The sequence below is a fragment of the Natator depressus genome, chromosome 10, assembly GCF_965152275.1.
Source record: "Natator depressus isolate rNatDep1 chromosome 10, rNatDep2.hap1, whole genome shotgun sequence".
Classification (NCBI taxonomy): Eukaryota; Metazoa; Chordata; order Testudines; family Cheloniidae; genus Natator; species Natator depressus.
In genome coordinates this window covers 42,884,717-42,909,198 of record NC_134243.1, presented here as the reverse complement: position 1 = coordinate 42,909,198, position 24,482 = coordinate 42,884,717, and the positions used below count along the sequence as shown (strand labels likewise).

At 51.3% G+C, this 24,482-nt stretch overlaps 1 protein-coding gene across 1 annotated transcript in view; it reads right to left on the bottom strand.

Annotated features, from left to right (window-relative positions):
• GRAMD2A (GRAM domain containing 2A) overlaps positions 1 to 24,482 on the bottom strand; it is a 79,799-nt gene that overhangs the window by 31,394 nt on the left and 23,923 nt on the right. Inside the window, exons 2-3 of the mRNA XM_074965914.1 lie at positions 10,060 to 10,173; positions 8,810 to 8,867 (exon numbers count right to left, since the gene is read on the bottom strand). Of these exons, the coding sequence (XP_074822015.1) occupies positions 8,810 to 8,867; positions 10,060 to 10,124 (123 nt within the window). The 5' untranslated portion in view covers positions 10,125 to 10,173. The remainder of the gene's footprint in view (positions 1 to 8,809; positions 8,868 to 10,059; positions 10,174 to 24,482) is intronic.

Sequence of the window (24,482 nt, the reverse complement as noted above, 5' to 3'; positions counted from 1 at the left end):
GATACACAGACATCAAGAAACATCCTGTAAACAGAGATTCAGCTTCCCTGTCTACCCCTGAATGGGACCCACCCCAGATCCTCCTGCTCCAGAAGCCTGGGGCCCTGCCACTAGAGCTAAAGAAGAATTGTTGTGAGAGGTACAGGGTCTATGACACAGTGGGGCAGTTCCAATTTCAGCCAGTAGAGAGCAATGGTGCACACTTACACTAGCCAGTTCCCCATAATATTTAGTTCATCTAGAAGAGGACTGTCTGAACATTCGTGTGTTGAAACAATTTAGGCACCAAGCCAACCAGGAAGCAAATGTTTGACCCAACACTTTACCTTCCTCCATTATTAATGATTATTATTTATTATTTGTATTTCCATAGTGCCGAGGAGACACAGACCAGAACCCCATCGTGCTGGGCGCTGTGCAAACACAGAACAAAAAGACGGGCCCTGCCTTAAAGAGCTGACAGTTGTAAGCTTGGTCTACACTGCAAACTTATGTTGTTATAGCTACATTGTAAACTCCTCAGGGCAGAGCAATCTAAGCAGTGTCTTCACTAAGCGCTACAGTGGCTGTGTGTGTAGACAAGCCCATACTAGAGATAAGAGCTGGCTACAGAGACACGGGGAAGTACAGGGATGCAATGAGACAATATTGGTCAACGTGATGGGCAATTAATCAAGAAAATTAAACTCTTCAGGACATACACTGAGCAATATATTTTTGGTGGCTTTTTAAGCACTATGTGACAATTGAAGCAGAACTGAAGAGCAGCAGCAAAGGTGGAAAGGTGCTGGCCATGTCTCTGGATCACACAGCTGGGCCCATTAGCACCCTGGCACCATATTTATGCAACTCCAAAGTTTAAAATGGAACTATGTGCAAGTAGCTCACTGCTCTCTTAGTGAATCTGGTGCAGAGAAAACCTCCTGAGGCTGTACAACAAAAAAGATTTTACTCCTTAGATTAAATCCCTTGAAGACCCGAGAAGCAGGCTCTCAGTTTTGTCTGGGCTGCATCTTACCCATGTGCCAATGTCTGTCAACCGAGCAGATTGCTCCACTGCACTGGCAGGGTCAAACCTGACAGAAATACAGAGCTGGGTGCAGCAAGATACCGGGGCACAATAACCCACACACAAGAGGAGTGACACCAGGACACTACTTAGACTGTCAATTCCGCAGGGCAGGGGCTGTCTTTTGTGTTGGGTTTGTACTGAGCCAAGCACAACAGGGCCATAGTCTATGACTGGGATCCCTAGGCACCACCACAACATACAGAAACTGGGAAACCACGTGGCAACCCATGGGAACTCCCTCAAAGCAGATGAGCCATTTGCACAATGCCACCCTCTAGGATTTATTAAGACGAAATAAACTGAGCCACTCACAAGCAACTCCACCTGCCTGGCTAGGGTCTATAGTTGGCCAATTCCACTTCCTGGTCAATGGGCTCAAAGGCAGCAGAGAGAACCAAGAATCTGCAGAAATACCTGCCCTTCATCCACTGCTAGGAGAACACACCCACCACCACCATCCCATACTGGGCCCTGGCCTACAGCCACACGGACTGGCAGCAGTAGTGGAAGGAATCCAGCTTTTGTAGGAGCCACTGCAACCTGCCAGAATGATCTACCCCTGAACATTAGACATGAGACGTGGCAAGACCCAGACGCACTGTTTGCATCAAGATATGGTGTCTTCAGCAAGGGTCTAAGCAAGGGTTAAAGTGACAGGATGAGGGGAGCTCCCCCTTCTTTCCCTGGATTGGTGAACAGAATTGCTCCCCCATGGGCTCTTTGGCAATGTAATGAAACAACAGCTCCCCCTCACTTCCTGTTTCACTCCACACTGGGACTGATATTCGCTTGTCAAGGCGCAGGGGGAACCCTGCCCTCCCTCAGGCAGCCATGGGCCATCTCCTCCACCAACAGCCCCTGCTAATCTGCACTCAGCCAGCGAATGCCTGGATTGAAGCGGCAGGCTGTAGCACCAGCTGGAATTCCAGCAGAGAAGATGCCCTCTGACAGAGCCTGCCACCACGGAGACAGGTAGAGGAGTCTGAACCAGAGCCGCCCAACCTGGGAACCACTCACAAAGAGCCCTCGCAAGGAGCTCTACATGCCCTGGGTTTGGCATACGACCACAGCAACCTTAACCCCAGGCACCAGACACAAAGTAAGCTGGCCCTTTCAGAGAGCTGGGGCTCAGCATCACCTGTGCCAAGGTTAGCTCACCTCTCCAGGTGAAGGAAATGACACCAGGACAGGAGCATGTGACTAGACACCAGGCCTTCTGGGGAATACAAGGGCAGCCTGAGTTCACTCAGAGAGGCGCTGCTGGGACAAGGGCTGGCGACAACTCTCCACAGCTTCCAGACAAGCAGCCTGTGAGAAACACCTGTTAGGAGCAGAAAGCTCCAGCTAGGAGGGCAGAGAACCTGGAGAGGGGGCTGTCAGCAACTGGAAAGACTTCTGAACTAGAGGGAGGACTACATGGCTGCTGAAGGGCTTGCTGGGCCTGGGAAAGGGGGTTCTGCCTGGTATTCTTTAGTAATTAACCACATCCAGAAGGGGAGCAGTATTTTGATGTGGTGGCTGGTTTAAAGCGCAATTGGAAGGTAAACTGAGGCAGCACCAGGGCCCTAAGTCAGACTAAGCAAGTACTGGCTACACATCCCCAGTGTAGAACTACTTGTAATTAAGGATAGATTCTGTCTGTTTTTTCCCCCCACAAAAGGCATGGTAGGTCCATCACAGAAACAGGAAAACCATAGTCCCTGCCCCAGAGAGCTACCATGCCAAGCAAACTGCTTGCTTATTACTGTCATCTTATTATTTTCCTGTATGGTTCCACCTCAACGGGTGGGAGGTTCCAACGGCATGCCTTCCCTGCCCCTTGCCTGTAACCCTTCTAGACACCGATGCATACTCTGAATGCTCTTCAGCTTATTTTTATAAATATTTCTGTCTCCACAAGCCAGCCCAGCTGCATCAGGTCTGCAGAGGTCACATTGCTCAGGGGTCTAGGATCATGTAATGAAAACCTCCCGCAATCAAGGCCCTTCTTCTGCTGTTTGTATTTTGTTTAAAATTTCCAAGGAATGTATCCGTGTTTATTGCAAACATTTGAAAAAATGGTGAAAATTGGTGCCAAAAATTAAGTTCCTAGATTTCTGGGCAAATATCAGGGTTAATACTCGGGATGAGAGGACAAAATAAAAAGCAACCGCGCGTGAGAAGGGGGCCCAGAAACGAGAGAGGTGGAAGGAGCGAAGGCACCAGCTCCTTGTGCTGCCTCCTCCATCTCTTCCGCTCCCGGGCCTACTCTAGAGGGAGAGATGGCAGCTAGGTTCCCTGTCCCGGCCAGGTCAGTGAGCGCAAGCTCTCCTTCCAGAGCCGGGAGCCACGTCCAGGCAGTTCTGGCACTTCTTTCTGTAAGGACGCAGGCACAGATGTACAGGTCCGCGCGGGTGTATCTTTCATTACATTTTGACAGGTTTCAGAGTAACAGCCGTGTTAGTCTGTATTCGCAAAAAGAAAAGGAGTACTAGTGGCACCTCAGAGACTAACCAATTTATTTGAGCATAAGCTTTCGTGAGCTACAGCTCACTTCATCCGATGAAGTGAGCTGTAGCTCACAAAAGCTTATGCTCAAATAAATTGGTTAGTCTCTGAGGTGCCACAAGTACTCCTTTTCTTTTTTCATTACATTGCCTTACTCTAGCAGACAGCCTCGCATTTACACTCAGTCTAATTTATTATTTACATAAAACACCTCTACCTTAAGTAACACACTGAATTTTATTAATATAATCAGTATTTCCATGGACTTGAGTGGTCCAGAGAACAAAAAAACCGGGAAAAATCGAACAGTAGCTAGAATTTCAATAAAAAAGAAAACCGAGCGCAGATGCACGTGGGAATAGAGGCAAAGCTCTCTCAGCAAACTGCTGAATTCCATTCACTCGTTCTCAGCCGCTGTTGAGGTAGTTGCTGGGACTGTTCCATAGTTACTGGAAAGCAGAAGCAGCAAGAAAACCTGTGTGCTTACCAAGGGCTGAGCAAACCCAGGTACGCGGTCACGCTCAGCCAAACACAGAGCAGCATTTGAGTGGGAAAGCCCATTCAAACCAGGACAAGTCCTGAGGGAGGCCAAAGGAGTTAATTTTTAACAAGACCAGATTTATTTCAGAATGAGGAATCACCCGTAATTCGTCTTTCTAAAGAGGGATTAAAGTGCAGTGGTACCAGGGAGGGTCACTCTTCAGGCAGGCTCCACCCCTGCAGACAGGTGGGTCCCCATGGAGTCAGCTGATGCAATGCCGCCGACTTCAACCACCTGAGACCTGCCCACGCCAGCGCTGAACTTAGCCTGGAGGAGAGGCCCCTCCTTCCATCAGATGAGGGGCTTCCTTTCTCTTCTCTCCTCCTTGTCATGCCCTGGGCCATGCCTTCCACCACAGGACCCTTCCCTCTGCCTGCCCTGTCCAGCATTCATCCGCCTTTACAAAAGCGAACAAGAAAAGCCACAGCAGTAACTCATGGCCAAGCCTGAAGTGCCATTGAGCACCCAATGTGGACACGACACACACAAAAACACTCCCACCTTCCTGAAGAAAGCTCCTTTTCACATACAGTCCCAGAGGTCAATCACTGCGGCATGTAAGACAACCTGCCGGGAGGAGGCAGATGCGCATAATGCATCACCTGTCCCTCACATGGCCTTGTCAGCATTCAGCTGCGCACCACCTCCGACAAATAAGGATGCCCAGGGCCCAGATCACAGACCACGCTGTACCTGATCTAGACGAGAAAATGGAGAGCAATTATTTGATTCATATTGTGTTAAAATGGCAATACAGGCTCACCTCAACCAGAAAAGCTTTTGGCCAGAGAATTCAGAGAATAACCACCACCAGTGGTTATGAAGCTTGAACAATATGGAAAAAAGTCCTAAAATGACACTTCAGTATAAGACTGAACGAAAAGGGGAGAGAAAATGGTGCGATTAAGGGCTGTGCGTGCCATGCTCCCTGCTCTGTTGACACAAGGCTGAGATGTGCAGTTTATTAATAAACACATTTGGAATCAGTCAGCCAAACTGGTAACACATTTGCTGAGCAATGTGGCACTCCAAGGACCTCACTTGTCATGTATTATTTAGCAGCACTAAGGAGTCAGCTGTCAACAAACACTATTCCAACACCAGCAGTTATAAGGCATGTTCCCACATCAATGGAAAGACAGCAGCATTAACCTGCACACGTATGGCCCAACATTCATCTGCCTTCTCCAGAAGAAAGCTAGCTACCCTGCAGCAGACAAAAGGCAGCTCTCAGCCAGAGGATCACTGCTGTCAGGCCACACTGCCAGATATCCAGGGTGACGACGAAAGCGCCGTCAAGGAGTTAACATACTACAACATTCCAATGCTACTTTAAGGCACAGTTACATCAGCACTGTCTGCATTTCAGCAGCCTCACTAATGAACGCTAACCATTCTTCACAACGCCCAAGTCTGCTATTAGATAGAGCCTATATAGTGCTGAGTGGGTGTGCCAGGAGAGTTCCCAGCTCAGCCTCTGGCTGCCTCTAAATGTAGCTATCACAAGGTTCCTTCTGCCATGTGGTCTGGCAACATCTCATGCCATGAAGATTCTGACTCGCAGTACGCTTGCCATGAGCTTCCTTTGACTGGGACTGAGGCAAACTGCTAATTAGGGGATCTCTATTTTGGACTAGAGAGGCCACAATGCATCGCTGGAGGGGACCTGACCCATTTCTGGCTACAACTCCTGTTCAAAAGCTCTGCTTGTATAAAGAATCCTTTACCTTTAGAGATGCTGGAGAAAGCTTACATCCCATAGAACCCTGGCTTCACGAATCTCCTACCACATTACACTCTTAGGAACGACTCAGTACTATTAACTGCTGACACCTTTCCCTCCACCTCCCTTCTTATCCCTTTACTTCTCCTCTCCAATCTACAGGAAAGGTGAACTGCAGAGATCACCCTCACGTGCTTTCTTTACCTGCAGTGACTTAACACCCCTGCTTGTTCTCTCACAACTCCACATGCAAGCCTGTTGGCTAAGTCAGCTATTTGTATCACAGCATTGTATCAGCTGGTATCTCTCCTCTATCAAGCAACATCTTGGTGTCAGTTACATTCACTATACGTTGTGGGTTCAGACCAATAAGCAGCTTTTTTAAACTATTCCCTTTAGTATTGAGGAGGATAAGTTCAGCGATGAGGTCAGCAAGTTATGAGGGATAGGTGGGGAGCCACGAAGCCCATGGTGTTTGACCCCTCAGTGCTATGGGGTGAGCGAGAGCAGGAACCTAGGTTAGCTTGATCCAACAACTCTGCCTTGGAAGACGTGGCTCAAAGTTTATCCACACACTGTGCCAGCGACGCACCATCATGTATGTTTTCTAATGGGACAGATTAGACTATTCACAGAGGCGGGATATAACCTACCAAGCAGCCGTCCGAGATGGACTCTCGCCAGATCTCATTGCCCTTTGAGCCAATACAATTATCTCAGATTTAGTGCAATTTTATCACCACTTTATTTGATCAACGGATACTATACCGGCTTAAAACGGAGCACTGGGGAGAGAGGAGTTAACACCCACAGTGTGTCTACGTTGCAGTAAAAGACCAGCGGCATGGCTGGCTCGGGTCAACTGACTGTGGCTTGTGTGGCTCCAGCCATTGGGCTAAAAATCACAGTGGAGACGTTCAGCTTTGGGCTGGAGTCTGGGCTCTAAAGCCCCTCAAGGGGGGAGGGTCTCAGAGCCCAGGCTCCAGCCCACACTCAAACGTTTACACTGCTCTTTTTAGCAGCTGACCTGGGCTCAGAGTTGGTGCAGTGGGTTTTTTATTGCAGTGTAGACATACACCCAGCCATTTACCCACCACAGACCGGGCCTGGAAGAAGATTAAAAGACATAAGGAGGAGCTGTGACCGACACACTGCCTTAAAACAAACTTCCTGCTCCCACTGGGATTTCCCTACATATGAGTGTATTGCTTCCTCTTCTTGAGTATGCAGAGATAACCTGCTTTGAGTGGCTAAAATGCGGCGACCAAAGGTGAACCACCTGTGGTCTCTGAGGCAATATACACAATGCCTCAATGATATCAAAGCGTCATGGTCTCTTACGAACGTCCACCTTGCTCAATAGGAGTTCCAAGTGCTGTCCAAATGCTGCGGATGTAAATAACTCACGTTCTGGAGCTATGCTTTATGGAGCGGATTCCCCACCTTGAGCCATGGCGCAGGTATAGGGCCATTTGTGTGCATGGTGATGAAGTGCTACTGCAGGTGTTTAGACTCATTAAGCTACAGCAGAGTAGCTCAGGGCATTGGTAGGGATTTGTTTCCCCGTCCTACACAGACAACAGAATTTCTCAAATGGCTCTGTACGTGTACACACACACACACACACACACACACACACACACACACACACACACACACACACACACACACACACACACACACACACACACACACACACACACACACCCCCCCCCCCAGTACAGGGTAAACTTATAAATCACAAACTAAATATACTGTGACTCCATGCTAACAAGTGAGCATCATGTCAAAAAGCAGACATCACCGAGAAAGGCAGACAGCTGTATGTGAGCAGGAGACCCTCTAATTACAGGGCAGGGGCTACACACAGACCCTCTGTCCAGAGGCTTTTCCCCTCAGGAGCCAGTCACACTGCTGTTTTGATAGGGGTTAGACCCTATGTTACAGTGTGACACATATTCCATAGCTAAGAGATGGACAGCCAAGTGATGATGCTTTCCATAGTATATTCTCATTGAGGCAGAAATGCGTCTCTGACTTTCCAGCTCTTGTGCTCTGTAACACTGCCAATGTTAGACTGTGCTGCAATGAAACTGAACTGGGTGTCCGGCCGACTGGAGGCAGCTCCCGCACTCTTGGAGAGAGGTCACGTTACTGACAGAGGCTGCAGAGGAAGGTCCACCGCTCCAGGTGCAGAGATGGCTGTGGTCTCTCGGAAGTGGGCTGTGGTGCACTGGGCTATCACGGGCACAACGAGGGCTCTGTGATAGACAAGGCGGTCAGTGCACACAGACTAGCTCACAGTCTTATCGTCAGACAGTACTCTGCATGCCCTAGAGGAGCAGCCACTTGAATGACTTTTAGGCCTCTAATCCTCACTCTGGAAGCTCAAAGGTTTCATTCTCTCTTCTCCCCATGTGCAGAAATTGGTAGTGGCAGGAAAAGGGACTGGCAGTGTAAATACATAGCCTCCTGGATTTGTAAAGGCGGAAGATACAAGCGGGCGTGGGGGAGGAGAAAAGGACATACACCTGATCCTGCTCATGCCAAGGGAAAGGATGCGGCAGGGCAGGTGCAGCAAAAGAAGTTGTGGAAGGACGAGAGTCCCAACTGGGGCTGAGATTATGGAATCCAGGAAGTGCAGCAGATGGCAGGGTTGGGCCTTAGGAGAGCAGCAAAACCTCTAAAGACAGCATCCCCATGCGTAGCAGGATTGGCCCTAGACCCTGCTCCCTGTATGGCACTCACAGAGCAAACAGCACGCCCAGAGCAGGAGTTCCTGTCCAGCGATCAACGCCCAGCTATAGGCACTGCAGAGCCTCTTGGTCAGTCACACAGAGGTGCCTTTGCCCAACACTGACCCAGACTGGCAACAAGACAGTAAACACTTATCTTCACATGGCCACCCATCGCATGTCAGCCATCACCTGGGAGGCTGAAGTAACGGTTCAAATGCACCACGGGCAGTGTTTCGCTCCCGACTCACCGCTTCTCTGAGACATTTCTTTATTTCTTCATCCTTCAGAGCTTCATTCAGATGCAAACTGCGAGAGAGAGAGAGAGAGATCCTAGTTAAGTGAAAAGCCATCCATTGGTCACCCCCACTCCTCTCCCTAAAGCAGATACAACAGAGGTATACAACATAATGAACGGTGCTGAGAACTCAGCCTGGGGCAGTTAATAAGAGAGCCCTTGAAATTAAAAGTGAGGAAATACCCGTGCGATAGGAGCTTCCTACCCCCCAGGTCCCTGGTCCCTTATGCACACAGTATAATTAACCTGTGAAACTAGCTGCTGCAGGAGACAAACAAGTAGCTCAGGGGAATAGAATTGGACATATATATGAGTCATCTGCAGTGACGCTAGCCAGGGTAAAAGATATAATGGGTGTAAATTCTTGCATTTCAGGATATAAGCTGAACACTAGCTGGAGTCAGGTAGGAATCTTCCTCTCATGGTTAAGTAGTGGACAATTTAAGGTGTTATGCCAGGTAGCAGGTGTGAACCATCCGGCACTGGCCACCGCCAGACAGGACACTGGCGTAGATGGACCCTCTGTGCGATGGGATACAAATCTTTATATTCACCCCACTTTGGGGACTGAAAACTACGAGTGGCCTTGGGACCCTACTCTAGATCACAGCAAGGGACCCAGCAACAGGTCAAGGGAATTACTTGGTATGTTTAGCATCCAACCCTTAACTGCTAATGTGGGATTCTCCTGTGAAAGGCTGGCAAGAGCTTCCTACCTGCTGGGTTTCATTTCACACGCCAGGGCCAGCTACGATTGTTGCTAGAACTTGGCACACAAGGAGAAGGGCAAATGTTTGGCAGGAAACGCCAGGCCCGGCCTAGTTTAATAGGATTTCTCAGCCCTTCACTAATCCCCCACAGAGCACACCGGAGTCATGCAAAAAGTGTATTTAGAAGGCCCTACTCCAGTTATGAATGTCAGGAGAAAGCTCCTTCACTGACCCTGCTGCTGCTGCAACATGCAGGAACGTGGCTGCATCCCTGGGAGAGGAAGAGATCAGAAGAGGTTATGTGGTCACACCGTGGGAGGTATGCTGCACTGAGAGGGCCAGCACATCTCAGGGGAAGCTGTTCACAACCAGTACTTAAAATAAAACCCCACCCTGTGCGTGTCAGAGAACTAATTAGCTGATCACAACCAACATGGTTCCAGACTTTAATCTGTCATCAGACTCTACAAATCCAAACCATTTCAGAGCTCACCTGCCATCCAGGGCATCCAAGCTCTTCTCCTTATGAGGCGCCTCCAGTTTCTCCTGGCTGTGCATGAGCTCAGAGCTCTTCAGGGAAGCTGCTTTTTCATGCACCGGCTTTGTGCTGCAGACATACAATAAAACAGGAAGTCTGTTAGTTCACCAGCGAGGGGGGTTGGGGGGGCAGCGGCATTAGCTATGGCAGACAGGCCTCTAATTCCATGGCTTTGAAATCCCATTGGCACCGGGAGGTTTTCAGCATTTCGAACCACTTCCATTGGCAGATGAAGTATTTTGCTCTGCTGCATGCAGCTGCTGATGGAATTATAGGCAGAAGAATTAAGGCTGCTGACAGACCCAAGCCATGGACTTTCTATACATTTTCAGGAGGCCTATGAAATCTCTTACCCTGAGCTGTAGCTCACGAAAGCTTATGCTCAAATAAATTTGTTAGTCTCTAAGGTGCCACAAGTACTCCTTTTCTTCCTGCTGGCTTGCTAAAACAAATAGCAGGAGAGGGAAAAGAGCTGGAGGAAGCGAGCTGGCTGTTAGGAGAGTGTTTGAACTTCTAGAAAAGCTTATGTAGAGATGGTCTTTAAAACTACAATGTGAAACAACAGCTCAGGGCGACAGAGACCGCACCAGGCACCTTGCTCTGGAGCTCAATGGAGACTTAACATTTGGCTCTTATTGGAGGGAAATGACATTTGAGAGAAATGCTATGGGCCAGCTCCCCAGCTGGTGTCAATAAGCAAGCATTGTTCAACAGGAGTCACTGAAGCTACGCTGGCTCACGCCAGCTGAGGATCTAGCCTGTTTCACAGATAGCTGGGTCACTTTTACAGCTCTTTCCAGTCAACCCAGCTGCTATCCAAGCGGTCAATTCACTTGGTAGCAGAGGAAAGGCTGAGGTTTACCCCTCCTCCCACTGCCTATTTTTAAGATTTTTTGCATTTTATTGACACGACAGAGGGGGAGGAAGCACGTCTGTTTGACCAGAGAACTGAGGGACACTCTGATGCAATAAGGAGTGGCTGTGACGTATACATTTCTGCTTGAATGCAAGGTTTCCTTTGGGGATGAGTTCGTCATCCAGCTGCGAGCTCCTATAAATCACCCAAACCACTAGCGATATCAGCCCCATCTAAGGTTCCATGACTCCGGCCTCAGGCCGAAGGTAAAGTAAAACAGTCACCATTTCCAACACCACCCACCCTCTGCCGGAAGCAGCAGCTGCCTCCCATTCAAGTTTCTTATCTGCTACAACCAGGCTTATCAGGCAGAAGTGCCGCAGCATGAAGCAGTTACCAAACCAAAAGCAAACACGATCCCAGGGGCTGCCCGCAGAGGGTTATCACCTGAGGCCAGAGAAATGACACTTCCTCTTTGTATGGCTGGATACTACAGTGGAGTCTGGTTTCCTCGCTGCGACAAGGAAATCAACCAGACAGAGGCTAAAAGGGACCACACACGACAGAGGAGCAGAAGAAGCAGCACGGAAGTGAATGACTAATTAAAGACACGGAGACTGGGACGAGGACTAACAAAGTGGAACTGGGGAGACAGAGGTTCGGGGCAATGCTGAGGAAGGACGCTTCGCCAGGAGCCCTGTCAGGCAATTTAGGTGTGTGTCTGCACCACAAAATCCAGTTGTGATCATAGGCAGTGGGTAGAATAGGCCAGGGAAGACTTGGCACTGCTGCCCACCCGCCGCCAGACACCTGGGCCGCAGTAGCCCCACCCCTTCACCGAGGCCTCCACTGCCTGCACCTCCTCCACTCCATCCCCACCTCCGGAGGTCCCCACTGCTCTTGTCATGTCCCTCCTCCTCCTCAGGGCCGGGGGAGTGAGGAGGGACGCGGAGAGCCAGTGGTTTGGCCGGGGGCCCAGTGGCTTGGGGTGGGGGCTGGCGGTTAGTGCCGGAGCTGGGGGGGGGGCTTGCCTGGCACTTGGGGGGTTGGTGGCTCGGGCCAGTGCTGGTGGGGGGGCCAGTGGCTCAGCTGTGAGGGTCGTCAGGGGTATGGGGGCTGGTGGCTCGGTGTGGTGCTGAGGCCGGCCTGGCACTTGGGGGGGCTGGCAGATCAGCCTGGTGGCAGTATGTTGGGGGGGCCGGTGGCTTGGCCCCGTGTGGCTGGGCCAGGGCTCCTCCGGTTGTGGGGGGGCCCCTCAGGGCTTCTCCGGTTAGGGAGGTAGGATTTCAGGGCTCTGGCATGTGAGGTGGGGGCCCTTGGGCAAAGGGGCGGGGCCGGCGGGCTAGACTCCACAAAGCAGGGGTTCACCCGCTGCCCACGGTTGTGATCATTAGGTCCCCACAGAGTTTAACGATGACTGGCTGACTTGACGGCAGACTAAACTTGCCCTCATCTTCACTGATGTGGTTGGCATCGCAGCAGCTAAGCCAGCCAATAATTAGGGCCCTACCAAATTCATGGCCAGGAAAAACACGTCACGGACTATAAAATCTGGTCTCCCCCTGTGAAATCTGGTTATGTGTGTGCTTTTCCCCTACACTACACAAATTTCACGGGGGACACAAGCGTTTCTCAAATTGGGGGTCCTAACCACAGTTGTCAACTTTCATGCAGTAAATAAGCACCCGGACTTCCACAATAAGCCAAAATTCAAGCTAATCCCATTTCAAAACAAGGCCAAAACAAGCCAATCCCTAAGAACCCCAACACTCTATGGGACTAGATCCCCCCAGCGTGCAGTTGGACTGTGGTGGGCCTGCTGTGCACCCGACTCCCTCCCCTGCTTAACCCTGCTTGCCCCTTTCTCCTGCTTGCCCCCCTTGTCGGGAGCTGATCAAAATAAAAGCAGCAACAAGATGCAACAAGCCAAAAACTAGCCAACAAGCAACTCACAAGCCAATTAAGCCAAAAACAAGCCCAATTTCTGTGTTTTTTCCGCGGGTTTGGCATGTCTGGTCCTGACCGAAAAGGGGATTGCAGGGGAGTCACAAGGTTATTTGAGGGGGAGGTCGCGGTATTGCCACCCTTACTTCTGCTCTGCCTTCAGAGCTGAGCAGCTGGAGAGGGGCAGCTGCTGACTGAGGGCCCAGCTCTGCAGGCAACAGCGCAGAAGGAAGGGTGGCAATACCATACCATGCCATCCTTCCTTCTGTGCTGCCTTCAAAGCTGGGCTCCTGGCCAGCAGCCGCCTTCTCCAGCTGCCAGGCTCTGAGGCAGCGCCGCCAGCAGCAACAGCGCAGACCCCCCCCCACACACAATAACCTTGTGACCCCCCCCCCACAACTCCTTTTTGGGTCAGGACCCCTACAATTACAACACCTTGACATTTCAGATTTAAATAGCTGAAATCATGAAATTTATGACAGGTTTCAGAGTAGCAGCCGTGTTAGTCTGTATTCGCAAAAAGAAAAGGAGTACTAGTGGCACCTTAGAGACTAACCAATTTGAGCACGAAAGCTTATGCTCCAATAAATTGGTTAGTCTCTAAGGTGCCACTAGCACTCCTTTTCTTTTCATGAAATTTATGATTTTTTAAATCCCATGACCATGAGTGACATTGACCAAAACAGAGCCTGAATTTGGTAGGGCCCTACCTATAGCGTTTGGCTGCGATGGAGGCAGCCACACTTGCACGGAGAGACCCAGGAAGCAACGTCCAGCTCCAAGATCCGCTCACTTTTCAAAACTGGATTGTCACCATGGCAGCAGGAACACCTGGCACTGTCACCCACTGAACAAACATCAGGGCAGGGTCTAAGGGACAACAAGAGGCGGCCCATGGAACCTCCGTCTGTATGGCAGCATCTCCAGGGCACCAGACAATGCGGCGGAATAGGGGCTTGATCTCTAGAAGCAGCCGACAGATGAGAAGGCTCTGCACACACACCTCCATGTACGACACCGTATTTAACCAGAAACGCAATCCCCACAGTGGGGATTTGTGAGAACTGAACCCAGGTCAGCGGAGCTCCAAGCAGGCAGCGCTTCCGCACCACCCCCAGACAGCCTCAGCAGAGCCCCACTCAACGTGTCTTGCAGCCTGGGAGACCAGTTGCTGCAGGAAGTGACACCCACGCAGCCCCTCCCACGAACTCTGATTGGCTCAGACTGATTATTTAAGCCTGGAGGGAGTGCCAGGATGGCCCTTGCCTTGCTCCTGGTCCCCACTTCCGCACCCTGCCCTGCCCTGCGGTTCCTGGCTACTGATTCTAGCCCAACCCTGGGCTCTGGACTGCGGCTACCGACTCCGGCTTAATTCCTCAGGCCTGACTGCCTCTAGCTCTAACCACTGAACCCGACTGCCTACACCCTGCCCCACAGAGCTTGCATTCTCCAGTCAAGAGGCAGAGAGAGGCAGGTACGCGGGGAGGAGTTCTAAGGAAAAGGCAATTCGCAGCAGGGTGCGGATGAAGCTTGTGAGCGGCCAATATCCATGTTAAGTCTGAATCGGAGACCAGACTGGGCAGAAGCAGCGAGCACTGGAGAAGAAGGGTGGGGTGTGGCAGAGAAGCACTCCATTGTGTAGTCTGCAGAAGGCTGGAATACTGTGGTCTCATTCGGATTACTTGGCTTGGTGTGTGGGTGCAGGGTGGTGTTGGTGCCTGTGATATACAGGAGATCAGGTGGTCCCTTGTGCCCTTGAACTCCAGGACTGCAAGGAGGGGACGTCAGTCACCCAGGCTCCCAGGGAGCAGGAGGCAAAGGCAGAAGCATGAGAGAGAGGCGCCAATGGGAACAGCCCTGTGGGGAGGACAGGTAAAGCAGGCAGAAACCAGGGGCAAGGCAGTGCAGTCCTGCGGGAAGGACGGCAAGGAGTTTGCAGATAAAGCCAGCGAAGGGATTACAGGAGGGGGACAGGACATGGCCAGAGCAGCAGGAGGGGGGAGATTATTTTAGCAGCTGACAGTGGGATAAGATGAAAAGCTGAGCGTCAGAGAGGCTGGATAGGAGGTGGTTAGAGTGGCTCTAAAGCCCCCCCCCCCCCCACAGCTAGTGGAGTGGTTTCTTTGGAAAGGAGAGAACTCACCCCAAAGGGCTAAGGATCTTAGCAGCAGAGAACTGGGAAACTCAGTAACATGTAAGCAGTGAGCAAAAGGAAACAGTGCTTGCAGGCTGCCAAGGGAAGCTCTGAACAATTCAGCTTACAGCTCTGAGAACATGGCAGCAGATTAAAGCCTGGGACTGGAAGCTGATCCAGACCTTGGTCTGCTGCGAGAGTGCTGGGCAGGAGAGAGAGGGGGAAGATGGATGCATTAAACATCAGCTTCTGGGTGGGGCAGCAGCCCTTATTAGGGGCCATTACCATGACTGATTCCCAGTCTTTCCCCTCTGATGCAACACAGCACTGAACACGCTGCAGGATTATACACTGCAGAGCCTGGATTCTTCCTTGTTTTTTGTCAAGTGGACCCTGGCCATTAGGTGCCAGCTAAGCTGGTCTCAGGGGATAAATAACCTTCTCATTCACCACCTCGCTCTTCCAAACCCTGAGTTATTGGGAGCCAGGGCAAGGTTACAATGGTCTGCATGATGCAGTTACCTGAGCTCCTGCACTGTCACAAAGGGTCCTGAGTGAGGTCTCCTCTCCAAGCAGGGATAGCCCTGTTCTGGAGAGATTGGCTGCGCCTCAGACGGTGCTGAGACCCCACCTACCCACTGGTCACCCAGCTGGGCAGCATTGAACTCGCTCAGCAGACCTTCTCACACTAGGGCACAAGAGTGGTTTGTTCGTTCAATAACATCTGTTCCTAATCTTTTCTGGGAATGTATGTGACAGGCAACCCAGCTATCACGCACAGATGACAGGGGGATTTTTCCCCTTTCTGGATAATGAGGAATTAGTCTCTCTACAGTTCAACATTTCGAAAATGGCCGATTTTTATTCCACATTGCTCAATTTCTCCTTTTTTTTTTGTTTTTTTTTTGTTTTGTTTTGTTGCTTTAACTCCATCGAGAAGTGGGAAAAAACCTACCCGCTTCGGGTCACATGTCAGCAGGACCCTGCCCGGAAAGGCCAGATGAGTTCTGGAGTGGGCGGTCAGGGGACAAGGAGCAGGGGGGGTTGGATGGGTCGGGAGTTCTGAGGGGGGGCAGTCAGGGGGTGGGGAGTGGGAGGGGGCGGATAGGGGGAAGGGGCTAGGCTGTTTGGGGAGGCACAGCCTTCCCTACCGGGCCCTCCATACAGTTTCACAACCCCGATGTGGCCCTTGGGCCACAAAGTTTGCCCACCCCAGTTATAGGTTGTAATTTCATTTATATAGTTATGAGGCTGAAAATGTGTCCTCATGGCTTAAAACAAGCCCAGGCAAAACTCTCCAGGAACAGAGGGGCAGTTCACACCTCATCAGGGCATGTATGGGACAAACCCAGCCCAGCCTCACAGGAACAAAGGACGCTGGCCTAGGCAGCAACAAAGGATCTGCTGGACTCTCGAGTAAGTCACCCCCCTTCTCTTGGTCATTTTGGGACTGCGATGAGGTAATGCTCACCTGACCCTGAGGGGGGGGGGGGGCGCAAAGCCAAGAGGGAAGAAAGAACATGATAAAAGGGAGAGACATTTGCCATGCTCTTCCTCTCCTCTCTTCCACCTCCATCTACAGACACCACCTCCAAGCGACTGAAGCTCTGATCAAAGGGGAGAGCCTGGCTGAAGGGCAACCAGCCAGCCTGTGGTGAAAAACATCTAAGTTTGTAAGGGCATTGAAAGTGTTAAGATCAGTTTAGAATGCATTTTGCTTTTATTTCATTTGACCAAATCTGACTTCTTGTGCTTTGACTTATAATCACTTAAAATCTATCTTTTGTAGTTAATAAACGTGTTTGTTTATTCTACCTGAAGCAGTGCATTTGGTTTGAAGCCTGTCAGAGACTCCCCTTGGGATGACAAGCCTGGTACATATCAATTTGTTAAACTGACGAACTCATAGAATCATAGAATATCAGGGTTGGAAGGGACCTCAGGAGGTCATCTAGTCCAACCCCCTGCTCAAAGCAAGACCAATCCCCAATTTTTGGCCCAGATCCCTAAACGGCCCCCTCAAGGATTGAACTCACAACCCTGGGTTTAGCAGGCCAATGCTCAAACCACTGAGCTATCCCTCCCCACAAGGTTGTCCAACGGGCATAAGTGGACACTGCAAGATGGAGGTTCCTAGGGTTGTGTCTGGGACCGGAGATGTTAGCTAGTGTCATTCGGTTACACAGTCCAAGCAGCGGCTGGCCAAAAGTTCTCACTCATGTTCTGGGAGCAACTTACATGCTAGAGCAGATGTGGGCAAACTACAGCCCACAGGACCGTCCTGCCCAGCCCTTGAGCTCCATCCGAGGAGGCTCACCCCTGCCCCTCCCCCAATGTCCCCCCTCCCCCGCAGCCTGAGCGCGCCGCGCAGCAGCATAACTAGCTCCAGCATGGTAAGGGGGTTGGGAGCGGGGGGGTCCCGGGGCGACAGTCAGGAGACAGGGGGCGGTCAGGGGATGGGGAACGGGGGGGTTGGATAGGACGTGGGAGCCCCAGGGGGCCTGTCAGGGGTGTGGATAGGGGTTGGGGCAGTCAGGGGACAGGGAGAAGGGGGCGTTGGATAGGGAATGGGGTCCCGGGGGGCAGTTAGGGGCGGGGGGTCCCAGGAGGGCGTGGTTAGGGGACAAGGAGCGGGGAGGTTGGATGGGTCAAGGATTCTGAGGGGGGGCAGTCAGGGGGCGGGAAGTGGCAGGGGGCAGATAGGGAGCAGGGGCCAGGCTGTTTGGGGAGGCACAGCCTTCCCTACCCGGCCCTCCATATAGTTTTGCAACCCCGATGTGGCCCTCAGGCCAAAAAGCTTGCTCACCCCTGTGCTAGAGGCTGTGCATGAACAGCCCGGGAGTGGGGGTTCTCACAGTGGAGCTGGGTAAGGTTGGCTCCCAGAGTCGAGGACTGGAGTGACTTAGCAGATCAGCCATCCACATAACACCAGGGGAATGTCATACTTACTCTCACAGCAAAGGAAAACAACCAGAGAACCTCAGAGGAGCCACTGACACAGACTGGAAACTTTTACTGCCCGGGGAGTCATAGAATCATAGAATATCAGGGTTGGAAGGGACCTCAGGAGGTCATCTAGTCCAACCCCCTGCTCAAAGCAGGACCAATCCCCAATTTTTGCCCCTGATCCCTAAATGGCCCCCCTCAAGGACTGAGCTCACAACCCTGGGTTTAGCAGGCCAATGCTCAAACCACTGAGCTATCCCTCCCCACTTCATGCCACTTCTCTTTGACATGGAGACAGCGGGTAAGCCCACACAGATCCTTAATGTATAACTGCAAATGACAAGGCATTAGCCAGCCGGATGGCATGCAGGCACTCTGAGTTAACAAGGTATACAATAGCCTGAGCAGTTCTGCTGGAGGCTCTATAGAAGGCGGCCAGCTGAGATCACATAGCTCTGCTAGCAAACAAAGGATGGAAACAGAATAAAAGGTCTACAGAAAACAAACAGTTCAAGTGTGTAATGAATGCAAACAGCTTTCGCCACATACAGTCAACAGCACTTTGGGATGCCTCCTACCAAACAGCTGCCCACATTGCACTGGCACTAATTGGCTGCTGGGACTGCCACAAGACTGAATTTCTCGGTCCCTCCTCCACATGGTCCCTCTAGGGCGGGGGCGTGTCGTGTCGCTGGAGGAACATGGCTGTGACACGCCTGCTCTGGGCACATGCAGCCACCTCCAATCTGCAGGGCCCTTAATCAGCACTACATTCACCCACACATTGTAACTGAAAGGAAGTAACTGGCGTGGGTCGAGCGCATAAGGAAACGGCTGAGCTCGGGCTCCATACCACGGTCAGCCTCAAAATAACTACATCCTGCCAACTCGGGGAAGGGAAAGAGTTTCCAGAGAGTTGGTTGAAAGAATCCAGCCCCTAGGGATTTTAAATAAGGAAAGTCACAGGAGCTGAGTTCAGAAGAAAACGGATTCAGAGTGATTACTCACAGTCACAAGAGCCTGAGATCAGTAGGGTCTTAGGGTAGGTCTTACCCCGCAGAGTTAGCCAGGGTCTTGTACCCAACCACCCTCCTGTCCACCCATGAAACGCTCTCACCTGAGGTTAGTGATGCTTTTGTAATGCCGACAGACCCCAGGGATCGAACCTGGGGCCTCTGGAGCTCAGTGCACGAGCCTCTACCCCATGAGCTAAAAGCCAACTGGTTGTTAAAATGAGTCCGCTCTGCAGCCTTAGCTATCTCTCTCTCTCTGAGTGGTCTCGGTGCCACTAGATGGAACAGAACACCACACCCACTTTCACCCTGGGCTATCTGGCCTGGCTGGTGGTGGGTTAGAGAGCGGGTGCTGCTTTAACTTGGGCTGGTAACCCACCCACTTTGCTGTGAGGATGCAGGCTAAACTACCCAAGTGCTGACAGTCCTCCAATGCCTCCAAAAAACCCCCCTCCCGCACATACCCAGAAGGACGGACAAGTTTCCCACAATTCACTGGGAAAGAACCACAGAGCAGTTCAGTTCGCTGCAGCACAAAGAACCATGGGCTATGCCCCCAGAAGTCCACAGGCAAGCACAGCACTGCGAGGACACAGTCACTTGGGCAAGGCTCTGCAGAGGCTGGGCTAGGTTAACCTGAGTGCTGATCAGCCAAGCTATCCCTGCTCTGAAGACTGACCCTAAGATTATTGCCTCCTCTGGCTCGCAGCACAAACTCCCTCCCCCGACACCCATCCGAAGCTTTACGGGAAGCCTTCAGCCTCCCAGGAGAGGGTAACCCAGAGCAGCACACAGACACAGATAGCAGTGCCAAAGCTCTCTCCTTCCATGCAAGTCTAGTAGCTGCTATCCAGGGAAACCGAACTGGCACGCAGCTTGACGAAATCCGCCCCGAGTGGGATCGAAACCAAAGGGACTTCATGCAGCACGGAGCAGTGCTTGGGCATGCAGGCCTCTGAGCCTTTTCAAGGTTTAGCAAGTCCTGTCCACCTAGCACAGTTCAAGGGGTCACACGAGGTCAGGGACTAGTGCTAGAAAGGAGAGTCTTTGGCTGGGCCCACGGGCAGGTGGGGCACATGTACCCAGGAGGAGGAAGCTGGGGTGTAGGATGAATTGATTTAAGACGATGGGCTAGGCCCGGAGAACCCCACATTTTCAGCCTTTCCAGGCCTCTGGCTGCAGCAGTGGGGAACTGCATGTTCTGCAGCACCACAGCGACCCTGGCCATGTTTTTTTAAAAACGCTTAAACATTAAAGATGGCTGCACCTCACAGGGCAAGGGCCAGCCATGTTTGCAGGGCAGAGGGGTCCACACAGCTCCTGCAAGGCAGGGTAGAGATAGGCTGGGGGCCATTTGGCACACTCTACCCGCAATCTCTGTGTTCCCATGCAAATATCCCATTTATCATCTGAGCTGATCAGGCCTGTGTTCTCCTTCGGCTGCCAAGCCTACACTTAGTTGCAGGTCAGGGGAGCACAGTTGGATTTTCCAGCAGTTCCAGCCATCTGCATGGCAGATTCGCATTCCCCAGGTGAGGTCTCAGGGTGACTTTAATGCGTGTGGCAGAGTCGTCTAATCAATGTGTGTGGTGGATGAGGGAGGGGATGGGCACATACACACACACTTTTACTCTCCCATTCAATACATAAAAGGAACCAGCAACCATGTCTTGCACAAATCAGATGGCTCCCATTCTTAGAACAAGCTCCTTGAACCCCTGGGTAACGAGCATCTAAGATTCTGTCTCTAGGGAACAGAGTTCTCACACAGTAAGAATCAGAACTTCCCTGTTTTTGCTTCCTGGATGCTCGGATAAAAACAAATCCCATAAATGTTTCTCATTTCCATGCAGAGGTTTTCAAATTGCTAACATTACGTTTAAAAGAAGGCCACTTACCTTTAAGGTCAGTATTATTTGCTGGCAGGAAAAGAAAAGGAATTAATCTTCAAAAAGAATTAAATCAATACACTCGTTTAAGGACTTTAGACAAGGCCACGAAAACTGGACAGCACAAGCTCCACAGCAGGAATTCAGACAGAGAAGAGTTGCACGAAAGCTTCTTCTGCTTCACTTAGAAGCATCTCACTTTGCCTGCAAACTCCTACAAAACGTTTTGCTGCAGACCCTCAGGAGACCTCAGCCTCTTGCCACAAAGCAAAGCAGCGCAGCTCTGTGCTAGGTGAGAAATCAAGGCAGCCAGCTGACTGGCGTTTCAGGAAGCAAACTGGAACAGAAAAAATAAACCACTTGCTAATCCTAGACAACAGAAAAACAAACACTTTCAACTATATTCCACCAACACGTGGAATGGGATGGGTTAGAAGTCCGCACACCTCCTCAGAAAATGCCTCCTGCCCTGCAAAAACTCAGTAGCAAGAACGGCTAGTGAAGCCAGTAAATGCAACGGCCTGTCATCGCAGCAAACGTGCCCCATGAGACTGGCAAGCAGAGGCTGACAAACCCAGAATCAAACAGCTCAGCGAGATGTGCAGTATGAAAGGAGTTACAAAGCCCCTCAGGGTTACAGTTAACTTCTGAGCTTGCAATCAATGTAGAGTGATTTAACAATGTGCTCGGCTAAACTCAGCTCAAGATGAAAGGATGTTTTCGGACCTAGGTCCCTCCAGCTGGCCTGGTCCACAGTCTTGGGGACACGGAAGATGGTGATTCAAAGGAACAGGGTGGGTGTGTGGCTGAGCAAATCTATCTACACTTCCATGGTTTGCAGCTTGTACGAAATCCCATTGCCGGGGAACCCCCAATTTGGCCAAAGTAATAACGTTGGTGTCACCGGCTGGCAAGATTCTCTCACTCCCTGTGCGTAGGATCAGGACTAAGACAGGCACCCACCAGACCCAGGGCAATAACCCAGTGACCGGCCTCGAGGTAAGAGCAGCTCAAGACAACAAGCCTACAAGCTGCAGAATCCTTGAGCAGCATGGATTCCTGGTGGTTAGAACAGTCGGACGTCTCAGCGAGAAACAGGCCTTCCAACCCCAAGAGAAGCTGAAGCATTGCTGTAGCACATCACAGAGACAAGCTAATGGCTTGTACCACCACTGGCCCTGAATGGTTAAGGTGCCATGGATGCGCCTGACTTCCTCCCACCACCACATGACCCTTTAAGCGCTGAAGCCACTGAGCTGCTTCCTCTGGCAGGGCGGATTTTGCAGAGATACAGGGTTGCTCCCAAGAGGCGTTTCGTAGAAGAAGTCTGGGGTTAGTTTCTGATCAGATGTACCAGGAAAGCTGGTGTACGGGTTTGTTCCCGATGCTGCTACAGAGAGACATGCACACAAGCAGTAACAGGGACGAGCCGCCTACAGTAGGATCTCCAGCTAGACCTGCTCAGAGTGGGGGAAACTTACACCAGTGACTCAGGGACACTGCCAAGTCTGAGGCACCCAGAAGTTACCTGAAATGAACAGATTGCTCCCTGGATTTCTGAAGAATCAGCTTCCCTCTCCCTGCTCAAGAAAGGAGAGATGGTGGCGGGAACTATCTCTGCCCCTTCTCTGGATGACCCCTTACCTAGACCAGTCTCCTCCAGTCCCTCAGCTCTGATCACATGAACAGCTCCAGAGTCTGCAAGAATCCTGCTTGGGCACGGGGCCCTGTCTGCCCCAGAACAGAGCAGAAGGGGACAAGGGAAAGTGCTACATGCCTGTGCACCATTGACCAAGCCACCGGCAGCTGCTGCCCAGAAGATTTAATGTTAAGCCAATCGCCCACGCACAGTCCCCAGAGTTCATCCTCCAGCCCCTCTGGCATTCACTCAGGAACAGGCTCATTCTTGCTTCCTCCCCTCCTCCACTCCCCTCCAACTCGAAGCCCTAATCCTCTCTGCAATGTCATTACAATATAGTGAAATTGCGTCTTTTCTTTGTTCTGCCCAGTTATTTCAGATCGCTTGGTGGCTGTTTCTCTTCTGATGTATTATCTATTCTCTTCCGAGCCATCTCGCGTGTCCAGACAGGCACCTCTTCCTCAATGAGCCTGATTCATTACAAATCAGGGGAGACACAAGGATCTCACGGACTGCCACCAGGATGCTGCTACAGGTGGGAAGCAGCAGAAGCAGGCCAAAGATCCAGGAACTAGGAGAGACACCCCTACTAAGGCATAAGCGGCCTGGGTTCATCTTTCTTCCACAAAACCTATTAGCTTCTTTCTGAGTCTCTCTGTGGCGTTGGCTGCCCCTTACTTCAAGGCCCTGCAAACCGACTCCCTGCTACGTCTCTTCGAGTTCCGATCCCACAAGCCAAGGCACTCGATGGCCTGGTGCGCCCTGCTCTCGCTCTGCTGCTGGCTGCCTTCCACAGAGCTGCGCAGAGTTTTGGGGGGCCTGGGGCAAAATCTGAAACAGAGGCCCCCCCCATGCTTCCAAGAATTTTACCCCAAGGGGAGGCTGGCAGGGGGAGTGGGGGAGGACTGGAGAGTGACTCTGCATCGCACTCACCCCGCAGTGGTGGCTCCTGTCCCATGGGGCTGGGCCCAGCTCCCCACTGAATGGGGTTGCAACCTGGTGCATGGGGTAACAGTGCTACTCAGGTTTGGCCCAGCCGCCCGCAGTCATGACAGAGCAGCAGTCAGGCCAAATCTGCATGGCACTGTGTACTCATGCACCAGGTTGCAACCCCATTCAGTTTGGGAGCCCTCTGAAACAAGGGGCCTGGAGCAAATTGTCCCTTCCTGCCCCTCCCCAGCAGCCCTGGCCTTCCACACAGCCCCCATGCCTGGAATCCTCTTGCAGACTTCTTCCAGAAACCCTATTAGCTGCAACCACCTGCTCAGAGAAGCGTTAACATGCTCTAGTTTGTTCTTGTGGTTCTCAGGCTCCCTGAGGAAAGACATCCCCAACAGGGGAGTAGAGAGAACAGTGCAGATCATTAAAGGATCTGCAAACCCACACATATCTGGGCCTGACTTGGCCAGAAGAGGGGCACTATCAGAAAACAGAACACTCTGAAATGAGTCCAAAAAAGTCAAGACCCTTTTAAACTACACCCTGCATGCACACCCAAAGCCGGTATCCTGTATCAAGCCTTTTACAGGTGCATGAGCGACAATCTCCCATGCGCTGGGCATCTGCATTTTCCCCAACAGCGTCAGAAGTCTCGCTAACAAAAGTTGATCTCCCCGATCCATTTGTAACAGTGCTTTGAGCCATACTGATGAAAAGCACTAGAGAAAAGCTAGGAATGATTATGACAGCATAGACATGACCGAAATAAAGCTAGGATACATTTTTCAAATTTTCAAGATTGACAAAAAGTGTCATGAAAGAAGTCATCGGTTTTCGACCAGCAATAGATCAAACCATGTTTTAGTGGTGTCCCTAAACCTTGGTCCTGTCTTAGACATGCCCAAGGCTTTGCCTGGGTCACAGAATATCAGTAAGGTCTCATCTACACTACAAAATGCAACTGTGTTGTAGCCAGGCCAGAGACAGCCACATTGTAACAGAGCCCCTTGGCGCAGCT